Raw genomic sequence first — 21113 nt, 5'->3', positions numbered from 1 at the left:
TAGTTTTCACCTGCATATGCGGTGTCTTTTGGCACCATATTTGAATGATAAAAAATTATTTGAAACACGTGCTACAGTGGATATTCTTTTCTCTATTTTCTTAAATATAACAACTTTACCTTTAAAATGTTCTGCTGTGGTTCTTTTTTCTCTTTATTCGTGTCTTAACTTTGCTATTGTTGGATATGTTTATGCCTGCACTTACAGCCTTTGGCTCAAAAAGAAAGTTGCAAGATGTATTTCTCTGTTTTGATTGTGTTTTCTTTTCTTCCATTTCCTCAAGAGAACCACTGTTTTGTCACAATAGTATTGCCTTGGTTCTTAGAGTTATTGGGATTGTCACGTTTATTTGTTACTATGTTGCATATGTATAATATCATTGCAGTGAATAGTTATATTCAAGCTATGGAAGGTCGTAGAATTTTCTTTACATATAATACAAAAATGTAGGCAACATGGTTATTGTCTTTAATGCCCTCTTGAGAACTTGTAATTTATCATCATGTCACAAGAACTTTTGAATCTGACTATATAGCCACCCATTTTTTGCCCTTTGTTTTCAGAGACTACATTATATAGTGCCGCACAATTAGGAACACTTCTAGTTTGTCATAGACACTTTAGTTGTAGCAGATGTTTTGGGCTGACACCAACCTTATTTCGCTTGAACTGGATTTGAACCTTTCTAAAAAATGACTGTTTTAAGTACTGCCAAAATAATTGATCCCTTTCCTTTTATCTGAAGTCAAATTCTGTCTTGTTTTATAACTTGTTGTTTTAATTGAAGTGTAATTGCCCTTTTTATTATGTTTACTTGATGCACCCTAAGTAAACAATATATCTTAATTCAAGAAAAACAGTAAAACTAATTAATCTTTTTTTTTTCCAGCTTACTTCCTCCACAATTTCCACAGGAAAAGCCAGTGATCAGTGTATATCCTTCAGTAAGACATCACTTGGTGGATAAACAAGGAGTGTATGTGATATGCCCCTTAATAAGCAATGTATGTATACCTAGATATGAGTTCTGCATGACATCAAATATTTGCTTTGGGACAGAATTGTAAACCTTAATCATGTTTTAGCTGTGGCAACTTCTTACTGCACATTTTCTGCTAATGTTCAAAATAGAGATGCGGGCAATGTGGTGGCATAGCAAATTAGCAATGGCAAGGCTGCTTATTGCAAACAAACATCATCTAGTAAGGAGAGTGCAGTTTATGATCTTAAAATTCCAACATTGCTCATTGCTGAGGCTTCTCCCTTGTACTGGTAAAAACATCCACTGCAACCACTCCCTTTTGTCTTTTAACAAAAGATGGAAACAAACTAATTATTTCTAATCTGAGGACTAGTGGTTCATCTGATGCACAAGGAATGAGTCCGAAGGATCAGATGGAACGAACAAAACGCAGTGAAGGTAACAGCATGGAAAAATGCACAAGAAAGTAGAGACAATCTCACAACTCCCATACACACTATTACAAATTGTGGAAACTAGATGTCGGATTTACCAGCAGCTCTTTAGAGGAGAGCTAGGAAAAGCATACCAAAATAAGTTTTAAAAACAAGGCAAAATGTACGATACAACAAAATTCTAAGGAAGTCCACAAGCAAGCTGAGACTTGCAAAAAGGATCTATCAAAAACTGGCACATCAGACTGTAGGCAAAGTTGAAGGGAACTTCACTTGGATCGAAAACGCTGTATATGGAAACTAATACAGTAGTACATTGAGGAGGAATGGATTAAAGTCTATCAGCTATCTAAGAATCAAAAACACAAGCAGTTTTGGGAATACATTGTTCGTCTAGAAAATGACAAACTCGACAGACGCAACTCTGTCACTGCTGAGGTATGGCTAACTCATATAGCCAAGATGTCTGCAGAAAACCAAGCAGGGATTGAACAGGGTAATATGAAAGATACATTGGGTGACTGAGCAGAGAGCGAACGCACCCCTCAGGTGGAAGAAGCAGGAAAAGATCAAGAACCACCAGCTATCAGAGAGATAATAAAAAAATATAAGAAGGGATGGAGCACCTGGCCACAACGGACTCCTGGGTGGAATGTTCCAGGAGGACTCGGTATATTGGGGAGAAGTTCTATCCACCCTGTATACAGAACGCAGGGTGTGCAAGCTGACGTCTCGTAGTCATGGTGAGGGTCTCTGCTACAGACAATATTCAAGAAGGGATACAATACAGATCCGGAAAACTACAGACTGTTCACCCTTTTAGATATAGAAGGGAAAGAATATGCTAGCACCCTACTAGCAGAACTAAACAGATGGGTTGAGGAAAAAGAGATACTACCACTATACCAAACTGGGTTTCGCAAATACGGGTTAACAATTGTCAACATTGTTGCACTATCCTACAAAGCCTAGCAAGCAAACATCAAAAATAACAAGCATTAGCAATGCAATAGGTCTCGCATATTTCAAAGCTAGAGCTCTTGGTGTTAGAAATGACAATGTTTTTTACTTTTGTTTTTTTTTATGTAGTGGAATGATTATATTTGCATAGCCATTCGTATCACCTTGTGGTGTTGGAAACCAGAAAATGGGAAATAGATTATGAGGGAGGGGAGACGAGTAATATCCTATGCTGGCTGGGGAAAAAAATTAACAACAGTGTAATTATATGCTTCTGAAGCCACAAGATTTTAAACGGGACTATGTATTTCATAAACACGACACATAAGCCACAACCTACTGCATACTCTCAGATTACACAACAAACACATCGAGGCCCCGCCCCAAAAAAGCATGGCACGTGTTGCTGGGCACTGGCATGGCCTCTTGAAAGTTTAATCTGTCACCGTACAGTTGCTGATTGTTGAATTCAAGTATTAAATTGGGATTAATGATGTTAATATTTTCCCAGCCAGTAGTTACAGTCACTGATATTGTTTTTAGTAAAGCGCTCTCACCCATCTCCTGGGCCTTTTATGTGCAATTAAAAAAAACTTCAAAATGATCATAGATGCACAGATAGACACACACACACAAACGTGCAAGCACGGATAAACACAGACACAAATGCACACATAGACATGCACACATTTGGAAACAGCCTCCAGCAGCTGCATACACAGATAGAAGCAACCACACAAGCATGCGCACACACTCGCATACACGCACGCATGCAGGCATAAGCACATACAAGCAGACAGACGTGCACATAGACATGCACATACATATACAGCATTACCAAGAGGAGATACATTTACACACTCACACCTTTACACGCTCACACATGCATGCACATATATACAAGCACACAGGCACTCCTACATACCTGTGCAAATGTGCACACTCAGACACACATGCACGCAGGCATGCACTCGCACATATACATGCACACACTCTTCTGTGTCGCTTGTCTCAACCCCGTAAGGTAGCTTGAATGAAATATTTATTTTACATTTTTGGAAAATGTAAGCATTGGAGGTGCTCTGACGGGGGCAGCGGATAGATGGAGATAAGAGGCAGATAGGGTGATAGACATAGAAACAAGAGACAGATGGACAGATTGAGATAAGAGGCAGATACTGCGGCAGACAGAGAAACAAAATAGAGAGATGAGTATGTGAGAAATAGAGATGCAGATGAGAAGAAACAAGAGATGTTAAGAACAGAGAGAGAGATGGGGCAACATGTGTGGATGGGCACGGAGAGAGAGAAAGATAGAAAGGGGAGAGAGATGAAGACAGAATGAGAGAGAAAGGGGAAAGAGATGAAGACACAAGGGTGTGGGTAAGGTGAGAGACAAAGAGAGAAAGGGGAGAGAGATGAAGACAGAGGTGAGTGGGTAAGGTAATAGAGAAAGAGGAGAGAGATGGGGTGACTTGGGTGAAGGAGTAAGACATGGGAGCAAGAAAGGGGGAGAGATAAAACAATGGGGTGGGTAACATGAAAGATAACTAGAGAGGGAGTGAGATATTGTGTGAGAAGGATGAGTGGGTTAAATAAGAGAGCTAGATGGCGAGAGTGGAATGAAAAGACAAGGGGATGGGTAAGGTGAGAGATACTGAAAGAGGGAGAGAGAGATGAGGAGAAGAGATAGGGAAATGTGAGATAGAGAGAGGGAGAGATTGGGAGACATGGGTGGACTGGTAAATTGGCAGAGAAAGAGGGAGAATGGTAGAGCGAGATTTTGAGAGAGAGTCACTTAGAAAGAGAACCCAAGACAGTGAATGAATCTGCTGTTAATTATGTGAGATTTGTAGCTCGCAGATGAATAGTGGTTCGATGCAACCTTTGAGTTTACACATTGTGAGAGCTGCAGACGTCCGCGCATGGACATGTTCCAAGAGGCCACTCGGTGCGGCACTGTGCATGTCTGTCCGCACTAGCTCTCCCAAAGAGCTGTCAAATGTGCAGTCTCGGGTATGCAGGGAGTCCCCCTTGCACACCTACTTCTAAAATACATATCTTCTGGCCGGGAGTGTTAGAGATGCCGAGGCAGAAGGAAAACAGGCCCTTCTCTATTTCAATTAAAAGTGCAGAAAGTGAAGACACACAGTCACGGCATCTCAGGAGGCCAGCAGCCTAAAGTACCCTACGTGCTTTCTTCGAGGAAAGCAGGCTTTATTTCAGTTAAAAGTGCAGAAAGCGAAGGCACACAGTCACTGCTTCTCAGGAGACCAGCAGCAGACCCGTACGTTAGTCCTGTACGGAAGGCAATCAGTCTGACTCCATGGTATTACAAACCCACTCGGGTGGCTTGTGCTACAGTCTATACTTACTTTAACTTTGCAGCGCCATCCACTGCAGCAATTGAGGGGTTGCCACTTGCCCCCTGAGTCCTCCACCAGAGTCCTTGCCACTGCAACAGTGATGATCAGTCTCTCCCTCGCCTCAGGAGCAATTTAATTCGCGGGGGCGCATAGATTTTAATACTGCAGCTCAGCTGTCAGCTGACAGCTGCCGCGGCTGGTGCAAGCACTCAGGCAGCACTGCCAGAGCTATGATTTACATGAGCAAACAATACAGCCACCCTCCCATACAAACTCCGGCACTGCCGCAGGACGTCGGTGAGAAGGACAACACTGATGTGCATTGAGAACTGCCACAAGCATGAAGCAATGCAATAAACAACTAGGACCCAGAGAGCGGCATGTAGAAAGCTGACAAAAAAGAAAATAAACAAGGAGCGTTGGCGGATGGCCCTGGGGGGGGGCACATAGAGGGCAGGTGGTGGTGCTGGGGGAAGACGGTGGGGAGGACGACACAGACGTGCATCGAGAACTGCCACAAGCATGAAGCAATGCAAGAAACAAAAAAGAGAGTTCCCCAAATAACAGTTACACTGTCTAATCGTAACAAACCTGTACCTAGTCGGTGCTGTACGGGAAAAAAATGGAAGTGAGGTTGGCTGCCTGAACCAATTACACAACAACAAAGAAGACCGACATTGCCCTGAACAAATAGAAAGCAGCATTCTGGAGCTACATCAGTTTACTGAATACTACAGGCCTTGCTTACAGCGCATGCGCGCTGCCTAGGCTTGACCTAAAAAGCCATTGTTCGCCTACTTTGTCGACTACCCAGCAGCATTTGATGGGGACTCCCACAACAAGCTTTGGAACAAACTAAGGAAATGGAACATCCTGGAAGGAGTCTTGAATGCAGTAATTTCCCTATATAGCAGAACTTGAGTAACAATTAAATTGTCAGGGGAAACTATCTCGAAAAAATGCTACACTGCCCAAGGCCTAAAACAGGGCCCCTTGCCCCAACACTCTTTAATTTATACACAGCAGATATGGGCAAGGTGCTCCAAAATGCAAACCTTGTAACCCAAAAAATTGGCCAAAACATAGCTCACTTATTACAGTATGCAGACGACTTGGTAATATTGGACCTCACCAAAATAGGACTATAAACGAGATTGGACACTCTTAACATCTACAATGAAAGCAATAGATTGGTTGTTAATCCAAACAAGACTAAAGTGTTGGCTTTTGGAAATTATGCAAAAAAAAGCTTTACTTAGATGGAGGCTGGACACCCAGATAATTACCACCACAAGAACGTATAACTAGCTTGGGAATGGCTCAGTGACACATGGAAGACAACTTCACACCAACAAAGAAAGAAGTTCAAGGCTCAGGCAACAATCTACGCTCTATGCAAATTTCATGGTAAGCTGTGCAGTCCAACAACGATGCCCAATTAGGTAGGTTATACAATGCAAAATGCTTGCGATAACAAGCTATGCACAACACGTATTCCCTGGTCAGATGAACTGTTTGCTTGAAAAATCCCAGTGTCGGGTGTTAAAACATACATTTGTTACCTAAATATACTTGCAACAGTCTGATCTGTCTGGAGTTTGTCTTTCTCCAGCAAAGCTATGAATGTTTGGGAGGAAAGGCGAAATATTATTACCAAGCCCTTAAAGCACCCGTAGGCTACTTACAAAACGTGCTTAAACCAATAGATAAAGGAACGGCCAATCCGTGGAACAACTACATGCAAAAAGTTGTGGCGGTACTTGGCTTGGCAACGGAAAAATGGTTCATGGAAGGGAAGAACTGTGCTGCCATTAGGAATGGTATGAAGCAGCAAACTTACGATGGGAAGCTGACAAGCGTAACTATCTAGCCAAGGAAGAGCAGCCAGGCTTAATCTCATCATATGAGGCAAATAGGACACAGCCATATCTGAACCAAGCACTGGGAAGGAAGTGCCTAAAAGACATCCAAAGGCCAGGCTGGTGCCCCTTCCAACAAAAAAGCTAAATCCTGGTTGGAAATCTTTGACATTCATAGTCCCTACTCCACCAAGTTTGTTGCTGCCCAGTCCAGCTACAATTACGTTGCAAGTTGTTAAAACCCATGCTTCTGTCAAAAGGGACTTGTTAGACCTGACATCATTGGCGTGGTTACCCCTGACTTTTTGCCTCTGCCTCCTGTGTTTTTTCGATGCTATGCTATGGATTTCACTTTTGCTGGTTTAGATGCTTTGGGCCATTTGGCCACTACTAGTCGGTGGCCAGGGGCAAGTGCTCCCTGTATAAATTATTAAACATGATTGGTCCTCCATGATTGGCATATTTGCTTTACCTGTAAGGTCCCTAGTAGAGTGCACTGAGTGTGCCAGGGCTGGTAATTCAAATGCTACTAGTGGGCCTGCAGCACTGATTGTGCCACCCACATGAGTAGCCCTAAAATGGTATCTCAGGCCTGCCACCGCAGTGCCTGTGCGCAGTCTGCGAACTGCCATGTTGTTCTGGCAAGTGCCCACATTTGCCAGGCCCTACCCTTCCCTTTCTTTGCACATAGGACACCCCTATAGTAGGCCCATGGTACCCCCTGGGCAGGGTGCAGTGTATGTGAAAGGTAGGACATGTACTGATGTGTGTAAGATTTTAGATTTTTTTTTCACTATTGAAAGGCCATCTTGCCCATAGGACAGAATGGGGAAGACTGTATACCATTATACCAGACTATCTTCCCATAGGAACAAGATGGAGACATGGAGACTGGTACCCTTGAATTCAGAATTTAATAACACATCTTTTTGTGGAGATGGTTTTTAAATCCTGCGTTTAGAAATGGCACTTTTAGAAAGCTGCTATTTTTCTGTTCAAACCTTCCTGTGTGCCTCTGCCTGGTTGTGGATTGACTGTCTGGCTTTGGGCAGTGACAGGGGATGGTGAAGTGTCTTGGCTCCAGGAGTCTGGGTGTGTAGCCCTAGGCTGAATAGGCCCATCTGCATTTAGAGAGGTGGGTGGGGAAATCCCTGTAGCTGAGTAGGGCTGTGCCTGCCTCCACAAAGGACTGGCTCCACCTCCTGCTGGGCGTCTGAGGACCCTGGCCCCCTTTCTCAAAGGAAGAAGTTGTGCACTGGCAGACTGCCCCCCCGACTGGGTCCAGAACCCCCAACACATGAAGAACAAAGACTTTAGGGATATAAAAGTAGGACGGAGACCCCTTGAAAATCAGACTTCTACAATCAAGAGGAACCTCTGCCGGAAGAAGAACAGCTGGAGAAACTAAGGAAGATTGCCTTTGCTGTGTGCTCTGGGTCTGACCTGCTGTTTTGCCGATTCAACTAAAGGAGAGAAGAAGGGGACTTTGCTGTGTGCTCTGATTCCCCCCTACCTGCTTGAAACCAAGACTTTGCTGTGAGCTGTGTCTAAGTCTCCAAGGGCCTGAGAAGAGCTGGCCTCCAGTTGGGAACACAGGGATACCAAGATTCCCAGAAAACTACTTTCATTGGTGAACTGAGTGCGTGTTTGGGTGCACAGTCGGTGCCCGTGGGTGGTCTGTCCTTCGGTGTGCAGTCGGCACACAAGGGAAGCCCCCGTGAGCAGTACGCACTGAGGGCCGGTATCTGTTCACCACCGGGCCCCGTTTGCCCAACGTGCTGTACAAACCCCCCCTTTCCTTTCATCACCGCCGCATCTCAAGCTAAACTGCCCGAGGCCGGGTTTGCCGTGGAGAGAAGAGCCGCCGTGAAGCTGTAGTGCTTTGCCACGCTGTGATTGGCCTCTGCTGTCAGGGACTCCCTCCTCGTCATCACATGGCCGCGCTGGGATTGGTTCCAGCCTCCCGGGAGTCCCGTCGCGTCATTGCCGTGCCCCCCTGCCAATGGTTCCGCCGCCACAGAGCCCCGCAGCAAAATCGCGAGGTCTCGCTGCCATTGGTCCGGCCGCGAGGGCTTCCCCAGAGAACGGAGAACTGCACCAGAGGTCGGGTAGCCTCACAGGAAGAAACCTACCTCGCCGGAGGGCGCATTGAGAACCCAGGATTGCCCGCAGTGAAGCCGCAATCCCCCAGGTAACGCTTGTAGCATAGCCCCGTGCCGTTGTGTTTGTCCTTGCCTGGGGGTTGGTTGCGGAGGGCTGCCTTGTCGCCTTAGTCGCCTGAAATTGCGAGTTAAAGATACGCCTATGACTTTGGGGGCAAGTCGGCACCATCGCTGACTGCAGGGTCAGCGGAAGATACCGGAGAGGGTATCAAAGGACTGAGTGGGGCGCTGGTTTTGGATTTAGACGGGCAGCGGTATTCAATCATTGGGGACAGTGGGGGGCCTAAGCAAAGTTTGGAGTCCCGTTTTGGAATGATGCAGCATTACCATACTCGCTGCAGTACCGTGACACAGAGACTGCCTTATTATTTTGAACTGAGGCCCCCCCTTGCTGGGATTGTGGTTTTTACAAGACAAGTGAACTATAAATTAAGAAAACACTACCAGACATCGTTTTGTTTGACTACAAGAGATCAGTGTGTATTTTGGCCTTGCATTTGATATTTGGTCTTGCCTAATTATTTTAGATAACGGATCTATTTTTGATAATCACCTGTGTGGTGTCCATTTGTGGGGTTTCACAGTATTATTGTGGGTGTTGGTGCAAAATACTTTACGCATTGCTTTGGGGATAAGCCTGTCTGCTCGTGCCAAGCTACCAAGGGGGTGAGCAGGGGTTATCAACAGTGTGTGCCTCTTTACCCTGACAAGAAGTAAGGGTCCCTATTTGGTCGAAGGTACCCACCTCTGCCAACTAGAGACCCCCAATTCTAACAGGACTGGACATGCAGAAAAGCAGCTATACTATGAACCTTAACACACCATACCAAGAACATTAGCGCTTTGTTGCCTGGGGCTTTTACCTAGGACACAATCTGCATATCGAACAAAGTGAACGAGTGCTATTAGTTTTTTACTCTTTGCTTTAAAACTAGGAACTGTAAACAACTTTTAACAGCACGTTTGACAAGTGGTGTTTTTAATGGAGATATATATTTTACTGTTTGTCTTAAATGTTAGACAATGTGCACAATTTTCTTTTTTTTATAAACAAATTTTATTGTGTCATTTGTCACATACAGTTTGGGGCCCCCTTTGGTTGAGGGCGACCGCCATATCATATATCACAAAATATTGATGTTGACAACTCTTTTACATTCATCAAAAGCCAAAATTATTTGAAACATAACGGCATACATTTTTTGAACCCAAGCCCTTTGGCTGCTCCATGTTTACATCTCTTCTCACATAAGTTACATTGCTGCCCGAATTGAGTCATATGCAATTCGCCCACCCCCTTTGCTACCCAGTGATCCCCACTGACAATTATGACACAAGTGTGTCTGTTGGGGGTATCGGTTCCAGATATAGGCCCCATTAAGTCTGCCCATCTCTTCCAGATTTTGGGATGCTTCTGAGGGCAGCCCCTAGCCTTATAGATTGGTACCTCTAGGCACATACAGAAGTCCATTCCCTTTTTCCAGGCTATCAACGATGGTGGGGTAGGTGCCTTCCAAAGCCTCGCAATATCCCTTTTGGCCAGGGTAAGCTCCAGCAACAAAAGGTGCCGCTTATATATGTTGCCCCGATACCCTCCATAACATGTAGTAGTCCAAGTCTTGGTGAGATGGGGACATCCCATCCCAGGAAGTCCGAGAGGCATGCCATGACCCCCGCCAGAACCTTACAAGCACCGTACAGTTCCAGACTGTGTGCATGATGGACCCTCCCTCGTGTCTACACCGCACCGCAGACAATCGGATGATATTGAGCCTGCCCTCCATAACCTCTGCCTGGTGTAGTAGGCCCGGTGGAGATACTTAAATTGAATAAGACGTAGCCGGGTTGCTATCGCCGCACCCTGCGGGGATGCCAGCGCCCCCGCCCAGTCGTCCCCAGCCAACTAGCCCAGATCAAGCACCCACGCATCTCTCTAAGTTTGTCTAGTGTGGTGGGGCTGTTTGTCACCCGGGATTCATGTATTTTCGTAATTTTGTGCTAGCTCAAGTCCCCCATAAACACTTTTCCCTCGATGGGATTAAATTCAGGAAGGGCGTATAGTTCCGAAAGGCTTGGGGAAATGGCATGTTTAAATTGAAGATACTTCTAAAATTGGGTTCGGGGCATATTATATTCTTTTTGGAGATCCTGGAATAATTTCAAGGTGGGACCTCTAATAACATCCCCCAGGGTAGATATGCCGATGCCGTCCCAACCACGGAAGCCATCTAACGTAGTCAGTCGGGGTAGTCTGCCATTTCGCCACAGTGGGGTTTTCCCTGTCAGTCTACCCCACTACCCCATCCTGCAAAGGGATTGTTTTCAAAGTTGGAATACCACCTGTTTGGCTGGCAGCAGGGATTGGTGTAGAGGTGCCCAATAGAGGATTATGTGAAGAGTTGCTTCTCCCATCCGCCATCGCTCCACAGCGTGCGCTAGGTCTTGCCTGTTCCCATACCACCATTTGTTTAGCACTAGTAGATGAGAGGCCTCATAATAAGATTGAACATCCGCTGTGGCAAGACCGCTACTGTACTTAGATTGGAAGCAGGTTCGTAGGGCGACTCAAGACACTCCACCCCCCCCCACAAGAACTGCCCCAGTGCCGCATTAACCTGTCGAAACCAAGCTTGCGAGATCGGGTACGGGTAGTTCTGCAATTGGTAAAGTAGACGCTGAAGGGATATCACTTTGAAAATAGCTGATCTGCCATAGATAGAAAGCGGCATATACAACCAGGTTCTCAACTCCTCTTTTACCCGTGTCCAGACCGGGGCAACATTCCTATCCCACGACGTGTGTTGGGTGACCGATAAGTAGACCCCCAGATGCTTCACCCCCTTAGTGGCCATCTGCTTTACCGACACCCAGGGGCCCAAGCCACTGGCCCCTTTTAGCACCCAAAGGATGGTCTTAAGGGGGTTCATTAAGAGGCCCAAGGATTTGCCAAAGACTTGCATTATTCGGAGCAGTCTCTGGCCTGTTCCATTGATGTCCGTTAAGAGGAATAACACATCGTCTTCATATAGTGCGATGTGATCAGAGATCCCGACACCCACTCGAAGCCCCGTACTTGCGCATCAATGTCTACCCACGCTGCCAAGGGTTCCATTGCTAGAGTGAATAGATACAGTGACGAGGGCAACCCTGATGGGTGCTTCTCCCAATTGTGAATGTGCGGGAGGTGAATCCTGCCACATGCACTGATGAATCTAAGATACAATTGGAATCAGGGCCCAATTTTAAGGCGACTCAGCAGCTCAAATAAATAAACCCAGCTTAGGAAATCAAATGCCCTATCCATATCTTCCAACATCAGTGCAGCTGGCTCTGCACACTCCTCAATGGCCACAATGGCATTGTGGTCGCAACAAATATTATGCCGCGTCGCTCTCTGAGGCATGAAACTAGCCTGATCTGGAAGAACCAGATAGGTTATATGCGGCTGAAGACTATTAGCCAGCGCCTTGGCCAGCATGTTGGCCTCAACGTTCAATAAGGAGATGGGGCCATATGATGCGTTTTGTTCCGGGGACTGACCTGGTTTGTGAAATACAACTACCTCGGCATGTCTCCAGTCTCGCGGTATGCACCCTGATCCACTGCCTCTTCCACGACTGCGAGAAAGTGAGATCCCAGTTGGGAGAAACAGTTTTTAAAGAATTCACATGGGAATCTATTCCGTCCAGGCGCCTTACCAGAATTCAGATCCATCAGCGCAACACCTAATTTTTGTGTAGTTAGACGTATATCTAATTCAGCTCTCGCTTCGTCTGAGAGAGCCCATGGTGGTAAGTCATCTATAAAACGTTGTATCGGTTCCTCCTATAGTAGCTCTCAGAGTTCATAGACCTCCGCGTAATAGTCAGCGAAGCTCACCGAAATCAAAGCTGGGTCGCTAAGAACCCAACCATCTGGGCTAGGTATACTCAGGATAGACTGGGGTTGCAGGGCTCCCTGGCATAGCTTGTGCAGAAGTTTACTGGACTTGTCCCCCCATTGATAAATCCTACTCCGAGATGCCAACCACTTCAAAAGGGCTTTGTCCAGCAATGTGTTAGCATAGGTCTGCTGCACGTATAGCAACTTGCAAGGAACCGGGCCCCCATCTTCCCCCTGACTGCACTGCTCAGTTGGGCCTCACGCCTCAAAAGTGACTCCCCTAGAATCTTACGCGCTGCTCTGCAACGAGAGATGTCAATACCACCTAGCATCTGTTTCATGGCTTCCCACACGGTCTCACCTGCATATACTGTCCCCACAGTGGTCTCCAGATATTTCTCAATCGCCTGGCGCATATGCAGCTGGTATTCTTCCTCTTGCAGATGCCAAGGGGAAAGGCGCCATTGGAAAGCCTGCTTCTCAGGGCCTATCTGTATCTTTAGCATTACTGGGCAATGATCCGTCAGGCTCCTTGGTAGGATCTCTGTGGACCTCACTTTGGTGGCGCCCCTTGAAGGCTAAATATATAATCGAGGCGGGAAAAGGAGTCATATGTTCCAGAGTAATAAGTGTACCCCTGTTCCACCCTTTGAAGTCTCCTCCATGGATCCGTCCAACACAACCCTTCTACCAGGGGGCCTAGCTTTGGGGCTTGGAGCATGAAGGCACCCCCTGTAGGTCTCCATCTGTCCCTTGCTGGGTCCAAGACTTTGTTCCAGTCCCCTCCCACCACCGCCAGCCCTTCCGGTATTTCAGACTACAGGGTCGTATACATTCCACCAGAGCTCACAATAGTGGCGGGTGGGAGGGGGGCATATACACAACCCAGCAACAAGTGTTCCCAGTTTAAAGTCCCCATGGCAAAAATGTATCACCCCTGCTTAGCCGACCATAACTTATCATGCTTATATGGGACCCTGCGATGAATCAGGCTTGTGACTCCCCTGGACCCCCTGGTAAAGCCATAATGGAAAATTTGGGTATACCTGTACCTAAGTAGACACAGTGTTTTGGTTCCTATCAAGTGGGTCTCTTGAAGCATTAGGATATCGTCTTGATATCGTTTGGCTTGTTGGAGTATGGCACCTTGTTTTATTTTATCCTGTGCCCCTCTAACCTTCCAGCTGACTACGCGGAGTTCACCCCAGGGGCCTGTACCTTATCTATAGGGCCCACCATGGGCAGATCCGTGGCACCGTGTAGGGGTGTTAGGCCATGACTACTGTGTGGGCTATGACAATATAGTGTATTGGTGCAGCACTAATATCCAACAAACATTCCCCATCTTCCTCTGTCCCCCCATACCTCAAAACTGTTGAAGTTTCTGTTGAGGCGGGGATGGCACGCGGACCCCAACGGGAGCCCCCTGCCCGCACCCACCAATGGTTCCCCTTTAACCAGCCCGTGAACTGCGGGCATTCCCCTTGACTATATAGATTCTGATATAGGTACTAGCCCCCCCTCTGGCCCCATCAGCTGATTTACGCTTCTCCAGCAGACACCCCTTGCAGCTACTAGGATGCAGTAGTCCCATGTTGAGAAGCCGATGGGTCTTTATTCTGGTCGTCTTTGTGATCTCGACTCGTTATTCCCCTTTGTCCTGAGCTTTGGCTGTCTGCGGCTGGCGTCTCTGGATGACCAGTCCGATTACTGTCTGAGTGGCGTGTTGGGCCGCGTTTTCACCATTTCGTCTGTCTATGTAAAGACCTCCTCAGGTGTTTAAAAAAAAAAAAGAGTGAGATTGATACGCCACCCTCATCTAGCTGAATACAGCAATGGATATGGAAGTTTCCGCTCCCGTAGGCATGCTTTTGCGGTCGTAAAGGACTGCCGCTTCTGGTGAACAAGGCTCGCGTAATCTGGAAAAATCAGGATGCGGCTAGAGGCGTATGTGAGAGACTCCTTTTGTCTGGCTTGCTTTCGTATCGCATCCCTGTCATGATAATTTAGGGTCTTCGCTATGACGAGTCGTGACTCGGCTCCAGTGGAAGGCTTCTGCATTAGGGCACTCTGTGCCTTCTCAATGATGAAGCAGCGAAACAGCGAATCTGGGGGAAGCCAGTCTACTAGCCACTGATTGAGAAAGTGTTCCGTGTCACTGCCTTGACACCCCTCAGGAATCCCACAAAACGTAGGTGGTTCCTTCTGGCCCTGTCCTCTGCATCTTCCACTCTGGATGCCAGGCCTCTCGTTGGGGTCTCCAGAGAAGTCATTTTCTTTTTTAGGATAGTGACGGTATCCTCCACTTCTGATATTCTGGTTTCAGTTTCCGTGATGCACTCCACAGCGTTACTTAGATCTTGTCTGATGAGCATAACATGTCTATATTTCCTTCTCTGCATTGCTGCAGACGTCCAGGCCCCTGAATCATACAGTCAAGGATGGGACCTCAGAAGCTCCTCAACATCCTCCATTGTCTCACTTGGCTACCAGAAAATTGATGCCTGCCAGTATTCGCTGAGCGCGGAAATTAGGCCAGCACGTCCATAACCCCCAGAAGTGTCATCTTGGGATCCATAACATTAGATATTTGTTTAAAATCTGTCAAGGTATCATATACTCTGTGCCAATAATTGGCAATTGCAGACCATAACCAAATTACATGGTAGAAGGTCCCTCCCTGGTCCATACATCGTTTACACTGAGATACTTGAGATCTCATCTTTTACAAAGTCTGTCTGCATTGTAATATGTATGTTGGAGACCGTTGAACTGAATCATTCGTATGTTCGATGGGATAGCGGCCCGGCTGCCATCTTGGCCTCTCGTCATTCATCATCCTGTATCTCACCCTTGCCATTTTCCCAAGCCGTCTTAATGCCCCAGAATGAGTCAGGGGCATTAAGAAGGAGTGAATTAAAAAGCCTCCCAATGGACTTATGATCAATTTGGTGTCAAGCCCTAAGTCTCTTGACTTCTCATTAGAGCATCCTTCTTGATCCTATCCAGATGCCCACATGTGTATGTGCATTCCTTTTTGGCTGCATTGTAGCAAACAAAATATGAATGTATTATAAGCGTAGTGTTACTGTGTGCCCTTATAACATATAAAATGTAAAAAACAGTAACTCCCCCAACAGTACACTACTCACCTGGAAGCATCTTTCATTAGAACTAAAATAAAAAAAAACGACAAAACAGTAACTATTGAACAACTTTGGGGGATAAGCAACCTACTTCTGAAGCTACACACTTACTCTCTTTCTTGTGTACCATGAAAATGCCAGACCCAGACTCCATGTCCAAACAGGACCGCCCTCCCCGATCATTCGTTTTTTTGGGTTTTTTTTTCCTCATCTCACTGTGTCAAGTCTTTGTGGAACTTTTACAGCCATATTCTCTACCTATGGGCCACTTGGCTGACCACACTTCACTTGGGTCACCTGACCTCTTCCCCTTTAGTACCGGGGACATGGTGTAATCATTGGAGCGACTGGATCATTCTTAGATTTCTACCCCACCTCATTAGAGGGTGGCAGATGTTAGATGGCTTATCGTCTGCCCTCTCATATTCCAGCCGAGCCATGTTAAAAGATGCTTTTAACCAGTCCTCACTTCCCGGAGGAAGGCGGTCCTTCCATCTCCTACATATTTCCCTCCTTGCTCCCCGATCATTAGTGTCAGAATTCACATCTCGGGCGGCATCGCGGGTCACCAGGCCTGACTCCAGGTTGTGGCTCCCCCTCTCATGTGCATGGGTGGCTCTTCTCAACCCACTCCCAAGCTTAGTCGGTATGATTGAAGATCAGGACATTTCTCTGAATAAGGACTTTCTATTTAGAAGGGTAGGGGAGTATGTATTTATGATCCAGTGCCACCTCATCAAAGGATTTCTTTTGGCTCTGCACCAATCTAGTGTAGTCCGTTAAAATAGGGATCCTGTGTAATTTGTACTTGACTTCTCCCAGTCCTTTTACCATCTGTAGGATAAGGTCTCTATCCCTGCAGTTCAAGTACGGGCAATGGCGGGTTGGGGATAGTCCCTGATGGCAACCACTGCATAAGCACACAGTTTGCCAGCTCATTTAGGAAACAGGAAAAGATCTGGTCTTCTGGGAGTAACCCAGGAAATCCCAAGAGGCAAAGAGTGTTGCAGTGAGAGTGGCCGTGCCAGTCTTCAATCCTGGCAGCCATATTGCCTGCTGAACCTTGCAGTTTCTGGATCGTTTCCTGGAGTGTAGTCAATGTGTCCTCCAGAACCGGTATACGGCTTTCTGCTTCAGTGACAGAGATCCTGCCTAAGAAGTGCAACGTAAGCCCCCCTTCTGCGATTTTCTTTTCTATGGCCTGTCTGTCACAGTGAATTGCCTGAAGTTTAGCCTCCATGCTAGAACCCATGCCCTCCACAGAGCCCTAAGTGCCCGCTGAGCTAGCATCTTGATCAAGGTATAGGACATTACCCTGCGGAAGGAACCTGGCAAATTTGTCAAGCTTACTTTGTTTGGGGGCCACTCATCCCCAAGAGAAGGCTAAGAAACATTTTGATAAATGCTTCAAATCCCTAGTGGGTGGGGCAGGCTCCAATCAGGAGAGTCACCAGCTTCGTCATTGTCAGACTCCAGAGGGCCCTTTCACTGGAAATGACCATCACAATCTTGCTTCCTCATGTCTCTGTAGTCCCAAAAGGGAGAAGGAGGTCCTTTAATCCCACTCATCAGCACTGAGGACTGCAAGGGGAGTCACGAACGTAGGAAGTCCTCATTTCACCTGCATGTAGAGGTGCTATTTTAGTTTAGAAGGAGTCATTTATCTCTTCCTTTATTAGCCCTGATGATAGGGTAAATTATGGGCAGAAATATGTCGGCAAGAAAAAAGATGTGAGGGTCATGGTGCCCACAAACATTCTCAGTGCACACAGAGCCTTCAGGTCTGGTACAACAAAAGAATGCAAAAAGGGGCTGACAACAGGGGGGTGTCCCTTTTAAGGATTTCTTCCCCCGCACACCAATGGTGTCATGCTTCATTATTGGGAATCCTCCTCGCACCATGAAGCCTAGTCATGGTGCAGGCTACAAACCCCTTGCTGTGAGGAGGACCTCAGGGACGTTTTGTATTAGAGGGGTTGTTACTAAAACCCACTGTGAGCTAGTGAGATGCTCAGAAACATCCCCCTTTACTTTTTTTAAATCATACTTAGGGTCCCTACCACTAAAGGAACATCCCATAGGTTTACCTTAAGGTATTTTTATCTGGATTATCCAGGAATCATAATTTATCAAGATCTCCCTCATACTTATGAGTTAGAGTCTGCCCTGCTAGTACTAACTTACCAGGGAGGGATGAGGAAGCCTATGATAAAGCATGCCACATTACTTGGGTGAGGCTTCCTCATTCAGAAAACTGGATCTGGTATTTCATCCTAGGCATACTGAATACAGAGTACTCATTTATTCCGTTTTCACCTTTGATTCCATGTGCCTGTTTGGTTTAGACCTCAATTGCTTTGGCCAGATCAGTGTCCTCTTTGATTGCAAACCCTCATCCACTGACTTCTCAAATAGTTTGTTGTATGTAAAGAGCTTGATGGGTACCTTCAGCTGTACTGTAATCCATGCCAAGATTCTGACACTAACCAAATGGAGGGTAGGAACAATGAGTTGCACATTTGATTCCACTTCTGGAGATTCATGCAAGTTCTTGAAGACACATTCTTCCATGCTTGTTACATGATCCAATTTCCTATTGCTAGCATGATCAAACAATTGTATTTCAGTTGCAAAGGCATGTATACTTCAATTCAATTCAAAAGACTTTATTTCGGTTTTACGCAAACGATAAAAGTACATATACATTAAAAACAGTTAAAAACACGTTCATTGTAAACACATATCAGATAAAGTGCCAGAGTAAAAAAGTGCAATATCATCTTTACACCGGGGAAAAAGTGACTAGTGCATTCATCTCAAAGAACCATTACAAGTCCAAACAATTTCTTAGCCTAACAGTCAATTTTAAAAATTCAGTGATATGAAAAATACTGTCATTATGCAAAAGTTGTAAGTACATTAGGGCCGGCCTGATCTGAGTAAAATTAAGTTTTTTTTAAAAGAGTGACCAGATAGCGCCTGCGTGGATATTCATAAAATCTACATAAAAATATAAAATGCAGCATATCCTGTGGAGACTCTCCGTCGCAGCCACAGTGTGCTGCCATTTTTTTAAAAGCATCAGTTTTTGGTCTGATCAGCAGGTGATGAAAAAGATTTAACCTGAACCTTGTTAACAGGAATTTTTCATGAGAGGTCAATGAGCCCAACAGATATAGCTCTGCAGTATCACATGTTTTCAGCATGGCAAATTTTCTAACACTCTGTTTCTGGAGTTCAACTTCTTCCCTCTGGATCTTCCTATCCAAAAGGAAGTCCCGTATAATTACCTCCAGATCGCCCTTTACAATCTTACTAGGGTGTTCAAACAATTCCAAACGACCAAGCTTAGCAAAGCAAGATTTCACATATTTTATCCAGGGGGAACCCATTGCCTTGTCCTGGGTCATATAGTCGCTCACAATCAGGTGTGTCAGGTGTGTCAATGGTATGTCCTGATTTAACCACAGTTTAAGCCAACAGGTTAATGGGCGTAAGGAAATAATGTCACTTAAATATTGTGTCCCTAGCTCTTCATGAAGTTCTCAGCAATCTGCAACTGCTCACCGTTAGTGTACTCCCAAATTTCACTGCCATAAGTAGCAGTTGCTACCGATTTTGCATTGTAAAGTTTCAACATGGCACAAGTAGGTTTTTTACCCAATTTCGATGCGAAATTAAAGATAGAGGCATTAACCCTGACCAGTTCCCCTTTCTTTTTTGCAAGATGAGGACCCCAATTAAGCTTAGAGTCAAAAAGGACCCCAAGATACGAAAATGTTTTTGTTATAGGAATCACTACATCATCAACTTTAAATGAAAAGTTCCTTCTTGGTTGTTGGCCGACGTGCATGACAAAAGATTTTGAGTTGTTGACCATAAGGTCTCTATCCGTCATGAACAATTTAAAAGCATTTAATAATGCTTGAAGGCCCCTCTCAGTTCTGGAAATTAAAACCGCATCATCTGCATATAAAAGTACAGGAATCCCCCGTCTGCCAACTCTAGGGCAGTCGGCCTGTACATTCTGCAGCACACTATCAAGGTTGTTAATATAAAAATTAAAAAGGAAGGGGGCCAAGATGCAACCTTGGCGAACACCCTTTCTGTTGTCAAAATTTTCCGTTGTGCTCAGATCTTGGGAGTATCTCACATTAGCTCTAGTATTGCTATGTAGGTCAGCCAGGAAATTAACAATTCCACTATCTACACCCTTCGCCCTCATGGACTGCCAAAGCCTTCCCCTGTTTACACAATCGAAGGCTGAGGACAAGTCCATGAAGGCGAGGTGGATGGTGCCCCTGTGAACCACAGTGTACTTATTAAGTATTAAAAAAAGGTTGAGACACTGCTTCACTGTTGATCGGCCACTACAAAATCCATACTGCACGATGGACATGATATTATTTTCCAACGTCCAGTCAAAGTCTCTGCAGTAGGATTCTTCCTATGATTTTGACCATAGAATCTATTAATGAAATAGGCCTATAACAATTTGGGCTGCTTTTGTCCCCTTTCTTAAAGACCGGAACAATCGTGGAGACCCCCCAAGATTGTGGGCAACCACATTTTACTGCTGCATTAAAGACAGACTCTAAAATAGGTGCCCAAAAACTTGGCTCAGATTTAAATAAATCCGGAGGGATCCCATCGGGACCAAGCGCTTTCCCAGCTGTTAGACCCTCAATGCCCTCCATAACCTCCCCCTTAGAGAAGCTAATCATCTTGTCATTGTCACTCAGGGTGAGGGTGGGCCTTTCATCCACCGGGCTACAGTACAATTGCTTGAAATGTAATTCCCACTCCTCCTTCGAATTATAGCATTCCAGGCCATCACCCGGTACCTGGACCAGGAAGGGTTTCTTCATTACCGCCCAGAATCTAGAGCTACACCGCAAAGTAGGAGGATCAAGAATCTCTCTCCATGCCTCCTGTCTAAGGAATTCCTTATGTTTAGTAATGGTAGATTTATAGTGTTTACGACACAATTGAACTGTCTCCTTTATTCTCGGTTTAGCTGCTAGTGCCAACCTTAAATTTCTGGCTGCTTTAGAACAATCGCGATTAAACCACTTAGGTCCCGCAGATTCTAACTTGTATACTTAAATACTTGCACAACGTTTCAAAAGTTGCCAGAAGTGTCTTACATCCATAAAATGGTAAAAATTTACCAAACTGCATCTTGTTTACAATGCTATGGTTAATAATTTCTTTACATCTTAGCTGTGAAATTCAACAAAATATATATATTTTGTTATCCTAAGAATCTCCTTCAAGAGCGTTCTGCGTGCCGATGAGAACGCAGTTATTTACTGAGGCATT

General features: G+C 45.5%; 1 protein-coding gene across 2 annotated transcripts in view; it reads left to right on the top strand.

Annotated features, from left to right (window-relative positions):
* The window catches only part of VPS37A (VPS37A subunit of ESCRT-I), a 310413-nt gene that overhangs the window by 120226 nt on the left and 169074 nt on the right, over nt 1–21113 (top strand). For both annotated transcript variants that reach the window (XM_078678128.1, XM_078678129.1), the window contains exon 3: nt 890–1004. In XM_078678128.1, coding sequence (XP_078534254.1) covers nt 890–1004 — 115 coding nt within the window. The remainder of the gene's footprint in view (nt 1–889; nt 1005–21113) is intronic.

This window comes from Lissotriton helveticus, chromosome 2_2, assembly GCF_964261635.1.
Source record: "Lissotriton helveticus chromosome 2_2, aLisHel1.1, whole genome shotgun sequence".
Classification (NCBI taxonomy): Eukaryota; Metazoa; Chordata; class Amphibia; order Caudata; family Salamandridae; genus Lissotriton; species Lissotriton helveticus.
This window is presented reverse-complemented; position numbering and strand designations above follow the sequence as displayed.